Source organism: Poromitra crassiceps (assembly GCF_964638095.1).
Source record: "Poromitra crassiceps genome assembly, chromosome: 13".
NCBI classification, from domain to species: domain Eukaryota; kingdom Metazoa; phylum Chordata; class Actinopteri; order Beryciformes; family Melamphaidae; genus Poromitra; species Poromitra crassiceps.
This window is the reverse complement of record NC_139644.1, coordinates 5,452,134-5,472,133: the sequence shown is the minus strand read 5'-3', so window position 1 is coordinate 5,472,133 and position 20,000 is coordinate 5,452,134. Positions and strand designations below refer to the sequence as shown.

The following is a 20,000-nucleotide window of genomic DNA, read 5'->3' as shown; positions in this document are numbered from 1 at the left end:
CGAAATGAAAATTGAACATTTCAGAGGTGGGCCATCTTGGTGCTTCCGATTCATGAGACGAAAGGGACTGTCCGTCAGGGCGCGGACGACTGTGTGCCAACAACTCCCTCCCGACTACCAGGAGAAAATCGCAAACTTCGGCGAATACACACAAAGGAAGATCAAGGAATATTCCATCGAACCGGAGCAGATCATAAACATGGATGAAGTGCCTTTGACGTTCGACCTGCCACTCACTCGCACTGTTAACAAGAAAGGTGAATCGTCGATCACATTGAGAACCACTGGGCACGAGAGAACGAATTTCACTTGTGTTCTCAGCTGCACAGCATCTGGAGCAAAGCTGCCGCCAATGGTGATTTTCAAGCGGATTACGATGCCGAAGAGAAAATTCCCAGTGGGATATGCGTCAGAGTCAACAAGAAAGGGTGGATGATGGAAAGTGTCATGAAGGAGTGGTTGGCTGAGTGCTACGTCAAGCGCCCTGGAGGATTCTTTCACCAAAAGAAAGCTTTGCTCGTTCTCGACAGCATGAGGGCTCATATAACAGATTCGGTGAAAGCAGCCATCAAGACCACAAACTCCATTCCAGCTGTGATTCCTGGGGGCACGACCAAGCATCTGCAGCCACTCGACATCAGTGTCAATCGTGCATTCAAAGTGGCACTACGCGTTGAGTGGGAGACGTGGATGACGAGCGGCGACAAATCATTCACAAAAACAGGGCGCATGCGAAAAGCAACTTTCGCTCAAGTTTGCCAGTGGGTCCTGACAGCGTGGAGGAGTGTTAAAACATCCACGATCACCAACGGGTTCCGAAAGGCTGGACTGCTGCGTGATGAAGAGGAGGACGCCGCCACAGCTGAGGGCCTTCAGAGGCTGTTCGATTCCGACAGTGACGAAGAGGAGTTCGTTGGTTTTGAGAGCGACAACGAAGGAGAGAGCCGAAGCCACCCTGAACCTGTTCGTTTCCGACACTGAAGTTGAGGACTTTGCTGGTTTCAGTACGGAGGAAGAAGAGGAAGACGAGGATTAGTGACTTGACTTTGACTCTGTTTACAGCCGTTTGCTGCACCTTCACCTAAAAGATGAAGACAAGGATTACGGTACCTGGTTTCATTGTTGGCAGCACCTTATCCTTTTGAGGATTGTTATATTATTGTTTTCCAGTTATTTACTGCACCTTACCTTAACCTTTTGAGAATTGTTTTATTGTTTACAGCACTTTATCCTTTTGAGGATTGTTTTATTGTTTACAGCACATTATCCTTTTGAGGATTGTTTTATTATTATTATTATTGTTTTATTTTTTATAGCTACGGTATTTATTTTGTTGAAATGTTAATAAATGGGAGCTTCTTATAGCCTACCGTAATGCTTGTTTTGTTGAAATGTTAATAAATGGGAGCTTCCCCAAACAGCCATCTCTTTCCCGACATTCCTCTCTGTGCACGAACCATTACATATGGTAATTAAACATCAAAACACCCGCGGCTTATAGACCGGTGCGGCTTATATAAGAAAAAATAGTCAATTTTGGTGCTGCGGCTTATATACCGGTGCGCCTTATAGTCCGGAATTTACGGTAACTTGTTTTTGGTCATTAAACATTGTTATTTTATGCTTTCTCTTCATACTTTTTGAATAAAAATGATTTTTGTATTACTACCCTTCCAATGCACAACATGGGTCAAAAAGGACCCACATCTATTTTCTATGTTATTTCATGTAAGCCTGAGCGTTGCTTTGCTATATATCTGAAATAAATGTATTTTATCATTTACTATCACATATATTCAGTAAATATCATGTTTTTATTCAGCACAAATCATACTTTTTATGTTTCATTTCTTACTCTATGAACAAGCACAGCTTTTGTATTCACACATCAACTTCACACACATGGGTCAGAAATGACCCACCTGCATTCACTGTGGCATTTGGTAGGAACCTTTTGAGTTTGAGCATGTTTGCAATTAGGAATGTATTTGGTGCGGACAACTACTCACCTGACACACATTTGTCTACTCAGCACGGCTGCCTTTGAACATCTGATAAGTAAGTAAGTTGTTTTACAATTGTTTGATGCCTTGTGAAAGGGTTGGCATAATTTAATTTTTGTACATTACTTGTCAGAAAGGGAAATGTTTCCAATACTATTAGCTAGCTGTTGACATATTATATTCTTGTTAGCTAAACTAATCTTATAGCTGGGTCACCAACATAAAACTCAAGATAGAAATGTAAATTGATGTGCATTTGAAAGTATTGTACGTTTGATTTGCTTTATCCAGAGTATGGCTGCTCACAGATTTACAGCTGAGATGGTTCTAAGGATGCTGGATGAAGAACCAGATGAGGAGGCGATTGGAAATGATTCTGAGTCTGACATATCTGAGGATGATGACCCGGACTATGTGCCACAGGATCAAGCTGGAGATGTGGGTGTGTCTTCAAATCCAGCTCTCCTAGATGAAGAAGACATAGACATAGGTGACTCATCTGATGATGAGTCCTTAGAAGAGGAAACGCAGACCCAGTCCAATAGACTGAGTAAAAAGGGGTCTTACTGGAATGAGAATCCCCCCACTTCCAGCAGAACAAGAAGCCATAACATTCTGAGGCTCAGAAGCTGCCCAGGACCTACACCCGGATCAAGAGCTGTTTCACCGAAAGATGCATGGGATATGTTCATCAGTGACAACATCATTGAGGAGGTTCTAAAATGCACCAACTTAGAGGGACGAAGAGCAGCCGCAGCTAAAGGGAAAAAGTGGAGAAGCGTCGAGAAAGAAGAATTCATGGCCTTTATTGGTGTAACCCTCCTTTCCGGGGGGGACAAGAGCTGGGATGTGGCCTTGCGGGAGCTGTTTCTGGATCCGCTGCAAAATCCAATGTACAAGGCCACCATGGGGCTCAGGAGATATGAGGATATCCGCCGCTTCATACGGTTTGACGACAAGAGGACCAGGGCATTACGTCTGGAAACAGACCACATGGCGGCATTTAGATACGTGTGGGACTGTTTCCTGGATAATTGCAGAAGACGGTTCATCCCTAGTGACTGTGTCACCATAGATGAACAGCTGGTGCCATTCCGGGGCAGGTGCAAGTTCTTGCAGTATATGCCCAGCAAGCCTGCGAAGTACGGGATAAAAATCTTCTGGATGTGTGATGCAAGGGTCCCTTATGCAATAGATGGAATTGTCTACACAGGGAGACAGCCAGGAGAGGAGGTGCAGAGGAACCTTGGGGAGAACATTGTCCTAAAATTGTGCAGTGGAATCAGACAGACAGGTGAATATAGAATATGGAAATAAATGTATAAGTTCTAGCACACTGTTAGAATTTATATAATTTTTAATTCTATGTTGAATATTTTGTTTTTCTCACCCCCTCTCATAGGTCGCAACATCACAATGGACAACTTCTTCACCAGTATCCCTCTGGCTGAGAAGCTCCTCGAGAAGAACCTGACTATTGTAGGGACTCTTCGCCAGAACAAGCCAGACATACCACCTATCATGAAACCATCCAAATCACGGGTGATTCATAGCTCAGAATTCGGATTCAATGGCAACATGACCATGGTGAGCTATGTGCAGAAGAAAGGAAAGGCTGTTGTCCTGCTGAGCACAATGCATGATGACAAAGCAGTGGATGAAGACAGTCAGAAGAAGAAACCAGAAGTGATACTGTACTACAACAGAACAAAAGGAGGAGTGGACACAACAGATCAGATGGTTGGCACCTACACATGCAAGCGGAGAACATGGTGCTCTGGTACAATATGCTGGATATTTCCACCCTCAATGCCTACACCAACTTCACTGCAGAACACCCTGGTTACATGGGTGGGGTCACCAATGCACGCCGACTATTCATCAAGGAGCTGGGCAAAGAGCTGGTCATGCCACATATGAAGAGCCGCATGGAGGGCACACCCACACTCCAAAAGCATATCATAGAGGCAATGGGAAGATAGATGCGGGATAGAAAAACAAAACATAGTCACCACCCAACCACAAGAGGACATGAGACAGAAGGGCGCGGCGAAGAGGAAGAGGTGTGCGATCTGCCCATCTGCCAAAAACAGAAAAGTCAGCAGCTGGTGTTCCCAGTGCAAGAGGCCTGTGTGCAATGAGCACAAACGTACAGTGGTCATTTGTGCTACTTGTGAGGAATCGTAAGAACTGAATTGACCATTTGTGCTTTACTGATGTGATCAGTTCTATTTTATTTTATTTTGGTCAAATTCACAAGTTTATTTTCAGTTAACTGTCAGATGTTCGCCAAAATGACAAATAAACATGTTTCAAATATTAAATGTATGATTGTTTGGCCCGAATCACATCTAAAATAAGTATTTGAAGAAAAATATTATTGTAATATGCCTTCATTTATTTTTAAATCGCACTTGGATAAATGGGTCATTTTTGACCCATGTGTGTAAACTTGATGTAGTAATACAAAAATGACTTTTGTTCATAAGGTAAGGCAGGAAAAATATAAATATTGATTTGTGGTAATCAAAAACAAGATTTTTAAAGAATACTTGGATTATTAAATGAGAAAAAATAAATCATGTATTGCGGAAAAAGTGATGCATCGATTTAAGATGCATCGCGATGCATCGAGATGCATCGGAGATGCATCGAGATGCATCGTATAATCGAATCGAATCGTAGACTTGTATAATCGAATCGTATCGAATCGTGAGATCAGTGAAGATGCACAGCTCTAATCAGTACAGTGTGAGCAGCACTGACTCGTCTGTAGTATCAGTACAGTGTGAGCAGCACTGACCCGTCTGTAGTATCAGTACAGTGTGAGCAGCACTGACTCGTCTGTAGTATCAGTACAGTGTGAGCAGCACTGACCCGTCTGCAGTATCAGTACAGTGTGAGCAGCACTGACCCGTCTGTAGTATCAGTACAGTGTGAGCAGCACTGACCCGTCTGTAGTATCAGTACAGTGTGAGCAGCACTGACTCGTCTGTAGTATCAGTACAGTGTGAGCAGCACTGACCCGTCTGTAGTATCAGTACAGTGTGAGCAGCACTGACCCGTCTGTAGTATCAGTACAGTGTGAGCAGCACTGACCCGTCTGCAGTATCAGTACAGTGTGAGCAGCACTGACCCGTCTGCAGTATCAGTACAGTGTGAGCAGCACTGACCTGTCTGTAGTATCAGTACAGTGTGAGCAGCACTGACCTGTCTGTAGTATCAGTACAGTGTGAGCAGCACTGACCCGTCTGCAGTATCAGTACAGTGTGAGCAGCACTGACCCGTCTGCAGTATCAGTACAGTGTGAGCAGCACTGACCCGTCTGTAGTATCAGTACAGTGTGAGCAGCACTGACCCGTCTGTAGTATCAGTACAGTGTGAGCAGCACTGACCCGTCTGCAGTATCAGTACAGTGTGAGCAGCACTGACCCGTCTGTAGTATCAGTACAGTGTGAGCAGCACTGACCCGTCTGTAGTATCAGTACAGTGTGAGCAGCACTGACCCGTCTGCAGTATCAGTACAGTGTGAGCAGCACTGACCCGTCTGTAGTATCAGTACAGTGTGAGCAGCACTGACCCGTCTGTAGTATCAGTACAGTGTGAGCAGCACTGACCCGTCTGTAGTATCAGTACAGTGTGAGCAGCACTGACTCGTCTGTAGTATCAGTACAGTGTGAGCAGCACTGACCTGTCTGTAGTATCAGTACAGTGTGAGCAGCACTAACCCGTCTGTAGTATCAGTACAGTGTGAGCAGCACTAACCCGTCTGTAGTATCAGTACAGTGTGAGCAGCACTGACCCGTCTGTAGTATCAGTACAGTGTGAGCAGCACTAACCCGTCTGTAGTATCAGTACAGTGTGAGCAGCACTGACCCGTCTGTAGTATCAGTACAGTGTGAGCAGCACTGACCCGTCTGTAGTATCAGTAGTGTGAGCAGCACTGACCCGTCCAGCTGGTGCTGCTGAGCAGGAGTGCAGGCCGGCCCGGGGTCAAGGTCACCGTGTCGTCAGTGAGGCCGCGAGCTGAGAACTGCGTCCTCTCCACCTCGCTCTCCAGACACGTCCTCTCCACCTCGCTCTCCAGACACGTCCTCTCCACCTCGCTCTCCAGACACGTCCTCTCCACCTCGCTCCCCAGACACGTCCTCTCCACCTCGCTCTCCAGACACGTCCTCTCCGCCTCGCTCTCCAGACACGTCCTCTCCACCTCGCTCTCCAGACACGTCCTCTCCACCTCGCTCTCCAGACACGTCCTCTCCACCTCGCTCTCCACACACTCCAACCTGCAAAACGCTCAGCATCAGGTCTGCTGCTGGAGATTTCTGGATAAAGCCTATAAAAATACATCATCCCTGTGCTACTCTATAAAAGATAGAAAAATAATTCCATCGTACTCCAGTGTAGGAATGAACCGCTCTACCTGGACGACCCATCAGGAATGAGTGTGTGTGTGTGTGTGTGTGTGTGTGTTAGGGATGTGCGCGAGTACTCGGGTACTCGAGCACTCGTTCATAACGTCAGTATTCGAGTAACGTTTCTGCTGTTCGGGTACTCGCCCCACTCCCCACCCCTTTAAAAATGGTATAGAAGATCTACGCACGCATCGTCATGTGGATCTGGCCGCAACCAGCAGCAACTGCACGGCCGGGTGTCAAGTCAGCCAGAATGTACAAGTACATCATCCGCTTTGTTGCTTTCAAAATAAAACCCTTATTGTAACCTTATTTATTTTGAGTAATGCGTTACAGCCACAGTTTCACGCCATATAACATCACAACAAGTATTTTGATACAAGGATGCTGCTTCATTCATTGAAATACCTTTTCTCCTCCAACGTGCATCAATAAGCTATTTACTTTTGTTTAAGTAACATTATTTTGAAAGTTTTAACCAGAAGTTTTCCAGCTCTTCCCGAAAATGGTGGCTGGAGATTCTCCCGCATGAAACGGACGCTTCTTCATAGCGCACGCCCGATAAAACTAATTCAAAATGTTGCACTAGTTTACTGACTACACTGTCGTTTCCCATAACGTTAGTCACAAGAAATGTGGAGAAAGAATCACTTTTTGGGAGACAATCGCATCATGGTGATCACTATTCAGCAATAATGGACATGTATTGGAAATCAAATGCCTTCGCTTGTTTCACAACTTGTCTGCTCCAAAGCGCTAATCCAACCATCGGAGATACTGTCTAAAGGTAGGCTTTAGATGTTAGCTTAGCGTCACCTAATATCACAGTCAGTCCCTCTCCTGACAAAAAATGCTCCAGGTAGCGCTTTTTCCATGCAAAAATGCAAACGTTATGTGTGAACAGCCACATACACAGCAGATTTCCCCTGCTCAGTCATTACCATAGTAATCACACAGCCCCCCCCCCCCCTCGCGCGCGCGCGAGTACTCGAGCACTCGTTCATAATAGAAGGAGAGTACTCGAGTATTTAAATTGCTTAAAATGCCCATCCCTAGTGTATGTGTGTGTGTGTGTGTGTGTGTGTGTGTGCGTGTGCGTGCGTGCATGTGTGTGTGCGTGCGTGCGTGCGTGTGTGTGTGTGTGTGTGTGCGTGTGTGTGTGCGTGTGCGTGCGTGCATGTGTGTGTGTGTGTGTGTGTGTGCGTGCGTGTGTTTTGTCTTGCACTCACCTGCTGGGCTGAAACTGGGGGATGGTCTTGGCCAGTCTCATGAACAGATCATGCTGGAGCTGCAGTGGCGTTTCTCTGAAGATAGAGGGCGGTTTGTCGTACAGAGTGGTCGCCCTGCGGAGGTCACGTGACACAACCCATGAAATCTTTATATTAAACAAGTTGCTTCATGAGAATAAATAGTTTAAAGGTACATTCAGCGATGTTTTTCTGTTAAAATAAGTGGCTCTATATTCTGACTGAAATAGAGTGTTTGGTCAGTGACTTGAAACCCCCAACCCCCCGCTGTCCTCTATCGCTCTCCTGTAGTCCTGCATGCAGGGCGGACGTATCTCCGCAACCATAAGTCGTAGAGACTCAGACTATAGAGCCATTTAACACTTAATTGAACAGAAAAACATGGCTGAATGTACCTTTAAGATGTAGCTATAATCTCAGGGCGTGGAGGTGTTCTGGCCTGCAGCTCACAGTTCATGTTTGAGTCCAAAATGATTCCTTTTTGTTCCATGTGTGACACAAAGGCAGCATGTGAGTGGAGTTGGTCAGGTGGTGGAGAGGTGGCTGCTTCCATACTGTTCATACATCTTGCTGTATCTATTGCAGAGGGTTTCTCATACAGCTCATTATGATGTGTGCTTTGTCTCATGAGGGTTTCTCATACAGCTCATTATGATGTGTGCTTTGTCTCATGAGGGTTTCTCATACAGCTCATTATGAAGTGTGCTTTGTCTCATACAGCTCATTATGATGTGTGCTTTGTCTCATACAGCACATTATGAAGTGTGCTTTGTCTCATACAGCTCATTATGATGTGTGCTTTGTCTCATGAGGGTTTCTCATACAGCTCATTATGATGTGTGCTTTGTCTCATGAGGGTTTCTCATACAGCTCATTATGAAGTGTGCTTTGTCTCATACAGCTCATTATGATGTGTGCTTTGTCTCATACAGCACATTATGAAGTGTGCTTTGTCTCATACAGCTCATGATGATGTGTGCTTTGTCTCATGCAGAATCATTACAGAGCAGAATGAGTCTTACTTGATGCCCCAGTTGGTCTGCAGGTCGTCCTTCATAGCGTTGGTAACACACAGGCTGTGAGTGGCCAGAGGGCCGAACAGGCGCTCGTACCTGGGAGAGAGCAGAGAGAGAAAGTAAGAGTGTGTGTGTGTGTGTGTGTGTCTGTGTGTGTGTGTGTGTGTGTGTGTGTGTGTGTGTGTGTGTGTGTGTGTGTGTGTGTGTGTATGTGGGAGAGAGCAGGGAGAGAAAATGGTTCAAACCAACTGTGTGTAAATCAGAGGGAGCGGAGCGGAGCGGGGGGATTTTGGCAGAGCGGGGAGCGGGGACCAGAGCGGTACCGGAGCGAAAGTTGGAGCGGCACCGATCACCCGCTCAGTACTGCTCAGTACCGCTCCAGTTTCAATCACAACATGTTCGAAACAGAATGCATCGGTGCGTGGCCATGTGCACGCCCACTATTTTCTTTCCAGCTGCTGCGAGACGAGAAGGAAGAGAAACGAACATGCAGCCGACTCTGCTGAGCTCATGTTATTTGTAGTGAGCAATGCCCATCGCCCAGGCGTTTAAAACACCCTGCCTTTTTATCTCTTTTATTCTTTTGAGCGGAGCAGAGCGGTGAGTGCGAGCGGGTGAAATCTGTATGGAGTAGGGATGGGCATCGAATTTCGAATTTTCGAATAATCGTTGTTATTATCAAGGTCGACTTTTATTATTGAAATTCGAAATTCGAAAAAAAAAAAAAAAATTTTTTTTTTTTTTGAGTGAAATGTTGCATTGTCTCCCCTGATTCTAAGTATAGTCAAATCGCTTGGTTTGAGCAAGTAAAACAATTTTTATAAGCATTTTAAGCAAGGTTTATGGAAAGATTAATGGCAGATGAAATCCCATGAAGAGGGAGAGGGGGTGACTTTGGCACCCCTTTGGCACTCAGACCTGAGCCTACTAAATATTTAATGAACCACTCATGATTGTCAAAACTGTTTTTTATTTTCGAAAATGTCAATGTCATGTAACATGTTCTTTACTTCAGTGGTGCAATGCTTGTTTGAGCTAAAAATCCACAGCAGAAGCTTTTTATATTAATTAATAAAGCCGTAGACTTAGAATCAGGGGAGACAATGCAACATTTCACTCACAATTTTTTTTTTTTTTTTTTTTTTTTTTTTTTTTTACATTTTTTTTTTTTTTTTCGAAATTCGAATTAAATTCGAATTTGGCCAGCGAATTTCGAATAGTGTTTGTCACGGGGCTAGCCCGTGCCCTATAAAGTAAGGTGCACACTCTCACACATACACATGCTCCATGACCATTTCTAATGACATCTTGCCGGCATAGAAGTGTCCATGTTGCCGTGACGGTGCTGTGTCTCTCTCTCTCTCTCTCTCCCATGTCGCGCTTCTCTCTCTCTTTGTTTGAAGTCCAAGGGCGCGAAGTAACATTGATTCATTCATAAATGCATGCACATAACAACACAGCTGTAGTCTTGCATTTTTACACAGAACGTTGCAATATGAATTAATGACAAAGAGACATTTAGTCTGTGCAATTAAATGTTATTTATTAAAGCATGTTCACAAATTGTTTGTCACCTTGTTCCTGGCTGCAGTGGACGATCCTCTGATTTAGACCGGAAAACCAGAGGCGGAGTCTCTCACCTCCTTTTATGGACGGTTTCCCGGGGGGTCGGGCCAAGTGTGGTAAAGGAGCAGGGGGGTTCAATGGGGATTTGTTGGAAAGCTATTTTACTTGTTTAGAAGCATCCAAATTATTTCTAACGTGTTTAAATCATTATTGTTATTGCTCAATTCAATATAGTGGAGACATTATGCTTGTGAAGTGATGCTCTGTGATAATTGATTGTGAATACTAATTCCTGTCTCTTGGTAGGAGCCAGCTCCTATATAATGGTGGAGGCTGGAGCTCCAAGGGGAGATTCATACCTGGCTGTCAGAAGGACAGGCCACATGCAGTCTGGGCTGCTTGTCTTCTGCTGAGGCGCATTCACTCTTGAGCATTGCCTTTTAGTGCAGACTTGACCTATAATTTGCCTTAACCTTTTTCATTCATTTTGTCTTGATTTTGCAATTATCTTTTTGTTTGGTTTGTCTTTTTGGCCAAAATCTGCACTGTAAATACCTGCTGGGATCCACTTCTGTAAATAAAACACCTGCTGTTGAATTGGAAAACATCTCTTTTTGCCTCCGTCGCTCAGCAACTCTACATGTGGTGTCAGAAGAAAAGCGACCAAGATGCCTCCAAAACCAGCTACACGTCAGCAGCAAGTGGAGACTACAGAGGAAGACGGTGCCATTGGGGGTGCTGCTGTGACGGGCATTTTCCAGCCATCAATGGACATTGGCATTTCCCAAGAGGCAAGTCTCTCCACTGTGGCTAATATGTTTCAAACCTTCATGAAATTTCAGATGGAGAGGGAAAGTAGGTTGGAGAAGGACAATGTCAAGCAGGAGCAGAAGATTAATGTCCTCAACCACCAGGTCCACCAGCTCCAACTGGACATGGAGGCAACCAGGCCACAGTCCTTACCACCACAGCCAGTACCTGGGGCGAGTAGGGTGCCAGTGGGAGAACCAAAGCTGGTAAGGTTGGAAGACTCTGATGACATTGAACATTTCCTGACAACTTTTGAAAGACTGGCAGCTGTTTATAACTGGCCGCAACGGGACTGGTCCATCCGGCTAATTCCCTTGCTAACAGGTAAAGCAAGAAGTGCTTTTGTAGCTATGGACCCAGCCGACACTCAGAACTATGACAGGCTAAAAGCGGCAGTTTTAAGAAAATATGAAATTAACAGAGACTTTTACTGTCAACGCTTTCGTACCCTGGAGACACCAGCGGACGAGTCCCCACAGGAGCTGTATACCCGCCTCAAGGACTTGTTCTGCAAGTGGGTTGGTTTCAGCACCGCCAGCAAGGAGGACCTCCTTGAGAAGATGGTGCTGGAGCAGTTCCTCAGGGTTCTCCATCCAGAGGTGCGGACGTGGGTCAGAGAACGTGATCCTGAGACAGCAGCAAAGGCCGCAGAGCTGGTTGACACCTATGTTTCAGCTCACAGGGGTCCAACGGCCTACCACTACGCTGGACTGCGCCAGGCAGGGGGTAAGTCTGAGGGGATGGTTAAGGGGGGTGGTCCAGCCAGTTACTCTCCTAGCCAACCTAGATTAAGCAGGCCTTTTCAGGAGTACTCTAGGAGCAAGGCTCCACCAAGTGACAAAACACAGGTTGTTTGTTACAACTGTGGTGAGGCAGGCCATACACGTCCTGTCTGCCCCATGAAGTATAAGGCCACCAATCTCTGCTATGCCCCTAGACCTGAGCCCAATGTTCCCTCTGCGGAGCAGTTAAACTCCCCTCTGGTCACGGTGCAGCTAAATGGTAGACCATACAAGGCCCTGTTAGACACTGGTTGTTCACAGTCCCTGGTTAGGGCTCAGCTTATCCCTCAGGGTTTGTGGTGTGAGGGAGAAACAGTTCCCGTCATTTGTGTCCATGGACATAAGGAGCAGGCTCCCACAGCTGAGGTTTACATTGAGGTAGAAGAACAAGTTTACCTCATGAAAGTTGGTGTTGCCCCAGACTTGCCCTGTCCCATTCTGTTAGGCACAGATTTGCCAGTTCTGTATGACCTCATCAATAAAAGCAGGGGAAGGTTTTGTGGCGCGGTTACACGGTCCAAAGCTAAACGGGTAGTAGTGACGCCAGTCCCTGACACATTTCCACCAGTGGTTTCAGTAACGCAGCAGGCAGAACCACCCATTACACCTGAGGCAGTGCCGCTACCTAGCACCCCAGACACTGAGGCAGACACACTGCAGCTAATGCCGTTTCATGGGGAAGAGGTTGTAGTGGGGCCCACAGTCACACTAGAGGACAGATTGGAGAGGCGTAGGCAGCTAGTTGGGGAACAGCTGCTACAGCCAACAGAACAAGAACTTTCAGCTCCAGAGCTCGATGTACATACATTGCCCAATGATCTTGCTAAACAACAGCATGACGACTCCACTCTTGTGAACTCCTTTAGGGAGGCGACAAAAGGCCCCACAGTCACGCCCCTCAGAGAGCAGTTTCTGATTGTGAATGACCTTCTTTACAGGCAGTCTGAAGATGGCAGACAGCTAGTCCTTCCCAAGTCCTGTAGAGAGGAAGTTTTGAGGCTTGGGCACACAATCCCTTGGGCAGGTCACCTAGGCTTCATGAAAACCTTCATGCGAATCTCCAAACGTTTTTTCTGGCCAGGGATGTATACCCAAGTCAAAGATTACTGTAAAACCTGTCCAGAATGCCAGTTGACGGCAGGGAGAGCTACTGCCCCGGTACCCCTTATTCCACTTCCTGTCATTAGTACTCCGTTTGAGCGCATAGGAGTAGACATAGTGGGCCCGCTGGAGAGGAGCCAGGCGGGGAACAGGTTTATCCTGGTCATTAGTGACTATGCCACCAGATACCCCGAAGCGTTCCCTTTAAGAGAAGTGACAGCTAAGCAGGTAGCCTCAGCCTTGCTTAAGTTTTTCTCTCAAGTAGGGATTCCCAGGGAGGTGTTGACGGACCAGGGCCCCAACTTCATGAGTCGAACGCTCGCACAGGCCTATCAGATGTTAGGGGTTAAGAGAGTGAGGACCACCCCCTACCACCCTCAGACAGATGGCCTAGTTGAGCGTTTCAACCAGACTTTGAAGGGGATGCTCAAAAAGTTTGTGTCAGACACTGGGAAGGATTGGGACAAATGGCTGCCGTTCCTTCTGTTTGCTTACCGGGAGGTCCCCCAGGCCTCTACGGGCTTTTCACCTTTTGAGCTGCTTTATGCCCACCAGGTCAGAGGTCCTTTGGATGTACTCCGTGAAACCTGGGAGGGGTCTGGGAAAGCACAAGACATGAACATCGTCTCCTATGTCCTGAAGATGAGGGAGCAGCTCATGAAGTCCACAGCGATCGCCAGGGAGAACCTTCTCCAGGCACAGGCAAAGCAGAAGGAATGGTATGACCAGTCCGCCAGGCAGCGGAGTTTTGAACCTGGGGAGGAAGTCCTGTTGCTTTTGCCGACGTCAGAGTACAAACTGTTGGCAAAGTGGCAGGGCCCCTTCCAGGTCAAACAGAAGATGGGTCCGGTGACATATCAGATACACATGCCTGACCGGAGGCAGCCATTACAAACTTTCCACATTAACATGCTCAAGAAATGGCACCCTCGTCCCACCCCTCCATCACCAGTGAGGTGCACTCTGTTCATCAAGGCTGTGGAGGAAGAAGAGGAGTCAGAGGAGCAGTACCTATCAGGACCAGAGGGGGAGCCACAGCTGGATCTAAGCCACCTTGAAGAGGAGAAGAGGAGGGAGCTGCTTCAGATCTTCCCCCTGGGACTGTTCCGGGAGACTCCGGGCCGCACAGAGGTCACTCACCACCGCATCAAACTGAAAGATCCCACTCCCACACCTCTTCGCCAGCGTATCTACAGGGTTCCAGAACGCCTGCTGCCGGTGTTGAAGAGGGAGCTGGAGGTGATGAGGGAAATGGGGGTCATTGAGCCGTCCTCCAGTGAGTGGAGCAGTCCGATCATTTTAGTCCCCAAAAAGGATGGAACTCTGAGGTTCTGCTTGGACTTCAGAAAAGTAAATAGCGTAAGTGAGCTGGGTTGGTATCCCATGCCAAGAATAGACGATCTGGTTGAGAGGATTGGAGGTGCAAGCTACATCAGCACTCTCGACCTGTGCAAGGGCTACTGGCAGGTCCCCCTCTCCCCAGAAAGTAAAGAGGTCACAGCCTTCAGAACTCATTTTGGACACTTTCAGTTCACAGTCCTTCCATTTGGTCTCCATGGTGCACCTGCTACTTTCCAGCGTTTGATGGACAGAGTCCTGGCAGGCACAGAGTGGTTTTCAGCAGCTTACCTTGATGATATTGTAGTATACAGCAACTCATGGGAAGAACATCTGCATCATCTACAGACTGTGCTGAACAAACTCAAGGAAGCGGGCCTGACCGTCCGTGCTGACAAGTGCTCCCTTGGCAAGCAAGAGACTCAGTATTTGGGTTTTGTGCTGGGGAAGGGGGTCGTTCAACCACAAGTCGGGAAGGTGGATGCAGTCAGGAGAGCTGAGAGGCCTACTACCAAGAAACAGGTGAAATCCTTCATGGGTCTGGTGGGGTTTTACAGTCAATTCATCCCTCGCTTCTCAACTGTCTCTGCCCCACTTACAAACCTTACTAGGAAGAACCTGCCAAACAAGGTGCGATGGACAGAGGACTGTGAGGCGGCCTTCCAGAGCCTGAAGGATTCCCTGTGCAGCGAGCCCGTTCTGAGGAGCCCGGACTTTGAGCAGCCATTCACAGTCCAGACGGATGCATCAGACGTGGCCATTGGAGCGGCGTTGCTGCAAGGGGAACCAGGTAACCTCCAACCCATTGCTTATATTAGCAGGAAGCTCCTGGAGCATGAAGGAAGATACTCTGTGGTGGAGAAGGAGTGTCTTGCCATCAAGTGGTCGCTCGACTCCCTGAAGTACTACTTGCTGGGGAGGAAGTTCACCCTGGAGACGGATCATCGTGCACTCTCCTGGCTGAAGGACATGAAGGACACCAACGGCAGGATCACCAGGTGGTTCCTCGCAATGCAGCCATACGACTTTGAGGTCCACTACAGGAAGGGAGTTGAGAACTGCACTGCAGACTACCTTTCCAGGACTCTACAGGGGGCGTCTTCAGAAGGGGGGGGGAATGTCACGGGGCTAGCCCGTGCCCTATAAAGTAAGGTGCACACTCTCACACATACACATGCTCCATGACCATTTCTAATGACATCTTGCCGGCATAGAAGTGTCCATGTTGCCGTGACGGTGCTGTGTCTCTCTCTCTCTCTCTCTCCCATGTCGCGCTTCTCTCTCTCTTTGTTTGAAGTCCAAGGGCGCGAAGTAACATTGATTCATTCATAAATGCATGCACATAACAACACAGCTGTAGTCTTGCATTTTTACACAGAACGTTGCAATATGAATTAATGACAAAGAGACATTTAGTCTGTGCAATTAAATGTTATTTATTAAAGCATGTTCACAAATTGTTTGTCACCTTGTTCCTGGCTGCAGTGGACGATCCTCTGATTTAGACCGGAAAACCAGAGGCGGAGTCTCTCACCTCCTTTTATGGACGGTTTCCCGGGGGGTCGGGCCAAGTGTGGTAAAGGAGCAGGGGGGTTCAATGGGGATTTGTTGGAAAGCTATTTTACTTGTTTAGAAGCATCCAAATTATTTCTAACGTGTTTAAATCATTATTGTTATTGCTCAATTCAATATAGTGGAGACATTATGCTTGTGAAGTGATGCTCTGTGATAATTGATTGTGAATACTAATTCCTGTCTCTTGGTAGGAGCCAGCTCCTATATAATGGTGGAGGCTGGAGCTCCAAGGGGAGATTCATACCTGGCTGTCAGAAGGACAGGCCACATGCAGTCTGGGCTGCTTGTCTTCTGCTGAGGCGCATTCACTCTTGAGCATTGCCTTTTAGTGCAGACTTGACCTATAATTTGCCTTAACCTTTTTCATTCATTTTGTCTTGATTTTGCAATTATCTTTTTGTTTGGTTTGTCTTTTTGGCCAAAATCTGCACTGTAAATACCTGCTGGGATCCACTTCTGTAAATAAAACACCTGCTGTTGAATTGGAAAACATCTCTTTTTGCCTCCGTCGCTCAGCAACTCTACAGTGTTTTTGCTAGAAATGCCCATCCCTAGTATGGAGCGGGGAGCGGTCTGGAGCGGAGCGGTCTTGAGCGGTCTGGAGCGCTGGAGCGGGTGGACAGGGCCGCTCCGGGAGCGAGGAGCGGTAATTATCACCGCTCTGCTCCGCTCACATGCTCTGGTGTAAATGAGTGGTGGCCTGCAGAAACCCTTCACATGTTGCAGCTATTTAGAGATTTTGAGTGATTTGGTGACTTTCATCTCCATAAGTTACATGATGTTAGTACATGATGGTGAATCATTGTGATGGTTTTGATGGTGAATCATTATTGTGATGGTTTTGATGGTGAATCATTATTGTGATGGTTTTGATGGTGAATCATTGTGATGGTTTTGATGGTGAATCATCATTGTGATGTTCTGGTGACCACTCACCACTTTGCCAGTCGGACTACAGGGTGTCCCGCTCCGTGGGACAGTGCCATGATGGTGTAGCCGTAGTTGTGCCAGTCGATGATGAACCTGGAGCCACGAAGTCCACACACCAGCCAAGCCACCGCCATGCTGGGCAAGCCAGGGGGATTCTGGGATACGAACACAATCAGTTTAGAGGCTGCTTCCTGTCTGGAGGTCACATTCAACATCAATACAATGTACATACATCTGCCAAAGTGGCGTCTGCCTGTCTGCCTGCCTGTCTGCCTGCCTGTCTGCCTGTCTGTCTGTCTGTCTGTCTGGTCTGTCTGTCTGTCTGTCTGGTCTGGTCTGTCTTGTCTGGTCTGTCTGTCTTGTCTGTCTGTCTGTCTGTCTGTCTGTCTGTCTGTCTGTCTGTCTGGTCTGTCTGTCTTGTCTGTCTGTCTGTCTGTCTGGTCTGTCTGTCTTGTCTGCCTGCCTGTCTTGTCTGTCTGTCTGTCTGTCTGTCTGTCTGTCTGTCTGTCTGTGATTTCGGTCCCACATTGTGAGATTGTTTTGTGATTGTGAGTAATAGGAGAACAAAAGGAACAAGAAGAAAGTGGTTGAGTGAAAGGTCAAAGGTTGTTACAGGTGTGATGCTTCACATACAGCGTGGATCTTCTGCTAGTCTCTTAAAACAGACTGTCTCATCTACATCCGGTGAATGCAGCTATACACAGTCTGTACGTTACACCCCCAGAACATGCACAAGGAAGTTGGGAAAAAAACCTTCAGACAGGAAAGAAGTTCGACGGAATCCGACCAATCACGACACGTGTGTCCACGAAAAATGCGGCATATTGGATTCTGATTGGACTAATGAGCGGAAGACCCGCCTTTCTACTTCCCATTCCGGTTGGTGCATGATTCTCCCCCACGAAGTACAGACGGTATGGCGGAAGCATTTTGAAAATTGCGGAAGCCAACTCGTCTGTTCTAAGAGACTAATCCTCTGCTACCTTTACATTGCAGTCCAACACATGAGGAGTGTTGTTGAACGATGAGGAGTGTGTGCCATATGTTACACTTAGCTTACTGAGTTACTCAACTTACTCATTACAAACACACACGTCTCTCACGCATGCACGCACGCATGCACGCACGCACGCACACACACACACACACACACACACACACACACACACACACACACACACACACACACACACACACACACACACACACACACACACACACCCACCCACACCCACACACACACACACACACACACCTGCATGAGAATATGAGACTGTAAATCCATCTTCAGCAGCACATGGAGAAGCTGCACAGACTGGAGAATCACCTTGGTCACATAGGTAAGGATTCTTGGTCCTGCTGAAAAGACAACAAACAGGAAGAAGTTAGACACCCTGTCTGAGCACAACCTCACTGTTCAGTTAGACAACACCTTGTCTGAGCACAACCTCACTGAATAAACCTCACTGTTGAGTTAGACAACCTGTCTGAGCACAACCTCACTGAATAAACCTCACTGTTGAGTTAGACAACACCCTGTCTGAGCACAACCTCACTGAATAAACCTCACTGTTGAGTTAGACAACAACCTGTCTGAGCACAACCCCACTGAATAAACCTCACTGTTGAGTTAGACAACAACCTGTCTGAGCACAACCTCACTGAATAAACCTCACTGTTGAGTTAGACAACACCCTGTCTGAGCAGAACCTCACTGAATAAACCTCACTGTTGAGTTAGACAACAACCTGTCTGAGCACAACCTCACTGAATAAACCTCACTGTTGAGTTAGACAACACCCTGTCTGAGCACAACCTCACTGAATAAACCTCACTGTTGAGTTAGACAACACCCTGTCTGAGCACAACCTCACTGAATAAACCTCACTGTTGAGTTAGACAACAACCTGTCTGAGCACAACCTCACTGAATAAACCTCACTGTTGAGTTAGACACCCTGTCTGAGCACAACCTCACTGAATAAACCTCACTGTTGAGTTAGACACCCTGTCTGAGCACAACCCCACTGAATAAACCTCACTGTTGAGTTAGACAACACCCTGTCTGAGCACAACCCCACTGAATAAACCTCACTGTTGAGTTAGACAACAACCTGTCTGAGCACAACCTCACTGAATAAACCTCACTGTTGAGACAGAGTGACAGACAGGCAGCTAGTAAACCACTTACCTTGGATGCCTTTAACTTCTGCAATAGGAACTATCCTGATCTTCTCATCTCTCAGTACATCCTGATGCGGTTTGGTGTCTGAAATCAAATAATTTCATCAAAATAATAGTCAGTCTATGTGAGCAATGGTGATGTCACCAGTGATGCCGTCAGTGATGTCACTCGAGCAATTGTGATGTCATCAGTGATGCCACTCGAGATTATGATGTCATCAGTGATGTCACTCGAGCCATTGTGATGTTATCAGTGATGTCACTCGAGCAATTGTGATGTCATCAGTTATGTCACTTGATGATGTAGTAAGATCTTAGGTGACATCCTATGATTTGCTTGCTGGTGTATTCAAAGAAACATTAAATTTCCATGATTTTAAATGAAGTTTGGCTGATTAAGTTCTCTCCAAACAAGAGTGTCACAGCTCAGGCAGGCAGACAGCCTGATATACAGGAGCCATGATGTGAATTACTTTGTGTTGTAGACAGTAGAGTTTGTGTTGTAGTGTAGTGTAGTGTTCACTTGTTGTGAATGACAGTAGTTTGTTGTGTTGTAGTGTGACTTGTAGTGCAGCAGTATTCTTACCTAAAAAGCCAATAAAAGTCACGTGATATCCGTGTTTACTGAGAGACAGCGCGTGGTACTGCATCCGAGGACTGCGGCCGATGTCCCCCAGCACGAGCACGCACACCCGCCGCTCGCTCTGCCCGGCGGCTCGCTCCCGCAGTTTGCGTAACAATGTGGACACGCACACGAGTATAACAGCCAGGGAGACTAGCGACCATGTTGCGTTAGCGCTTGTTAAACAAAACACGGCCAGAAGCACAGCAGTTAGTGCAGAAACACCCAGAAAAGTAATGCAAGTGTAGCAGTGGTCCGCCATGTTTGTTTGGCTCTGACTCCCACTTCCGCCTGACGTGGCTAGCCGAGGGAGGCGTTCAGTCTGTGCTGCGTTCAAGCCCTAACAGAAAAACTGGAGAGATACGGACATCGACCGCCCCAGCTTTCGGGTGGTAACAAATAGGCCTACAAA

The 20,000-nt window shown here is 46.9% G+C and overlaps 1 protein-coding gene across 1 annotated transcript in view; it reads right to left on the bottom strand.

Moving 5' to 3' along the window:
* The window catches only part of LOC310787352 (chitobiosyldiphosphodolichol beta-mannosyltransferase-like), a 29,825-nt gene extending 10,074 nt beyond the window's left edge, over positions 1-19,751 (bottom strand). Inside the window, exons 1-7 of the mRNA XM_083648748.1 lie at positions 19,553-19,751; positions 18,974-19,051; positions 18,039-18,142; positions 16,790-16,938; positions 8,688-8,777; positions 7,648-7,761; positions 5,952-6,289 (exon numbers count right to left, since the gene is read on the bottom strand). Of these exons, the coding sequence (XP_083504874.1) occupies positions 5,952-6,289; positions 7,648-7,761; positions 8,688-8,777; positions 16,790-16,938; positions 18,039-18,142; positions 18,974-19,051; positions 19,553-19,616 (937 nt within the window). The 5' untranslated portion in view covers positions 19,617-19,751. The remainder of the gene's footprint in view (positions 1-5,951; positions 6,290-7,647; positions 7,762-8,687; positions 8,778-16,789; positions 16,939-18,038; positions 18,143-18,973; positions 19,052-19,552) is intronic.
* Between the last annotated feature and the right edge of the window lie 249 nt (positions 19,752-20,000).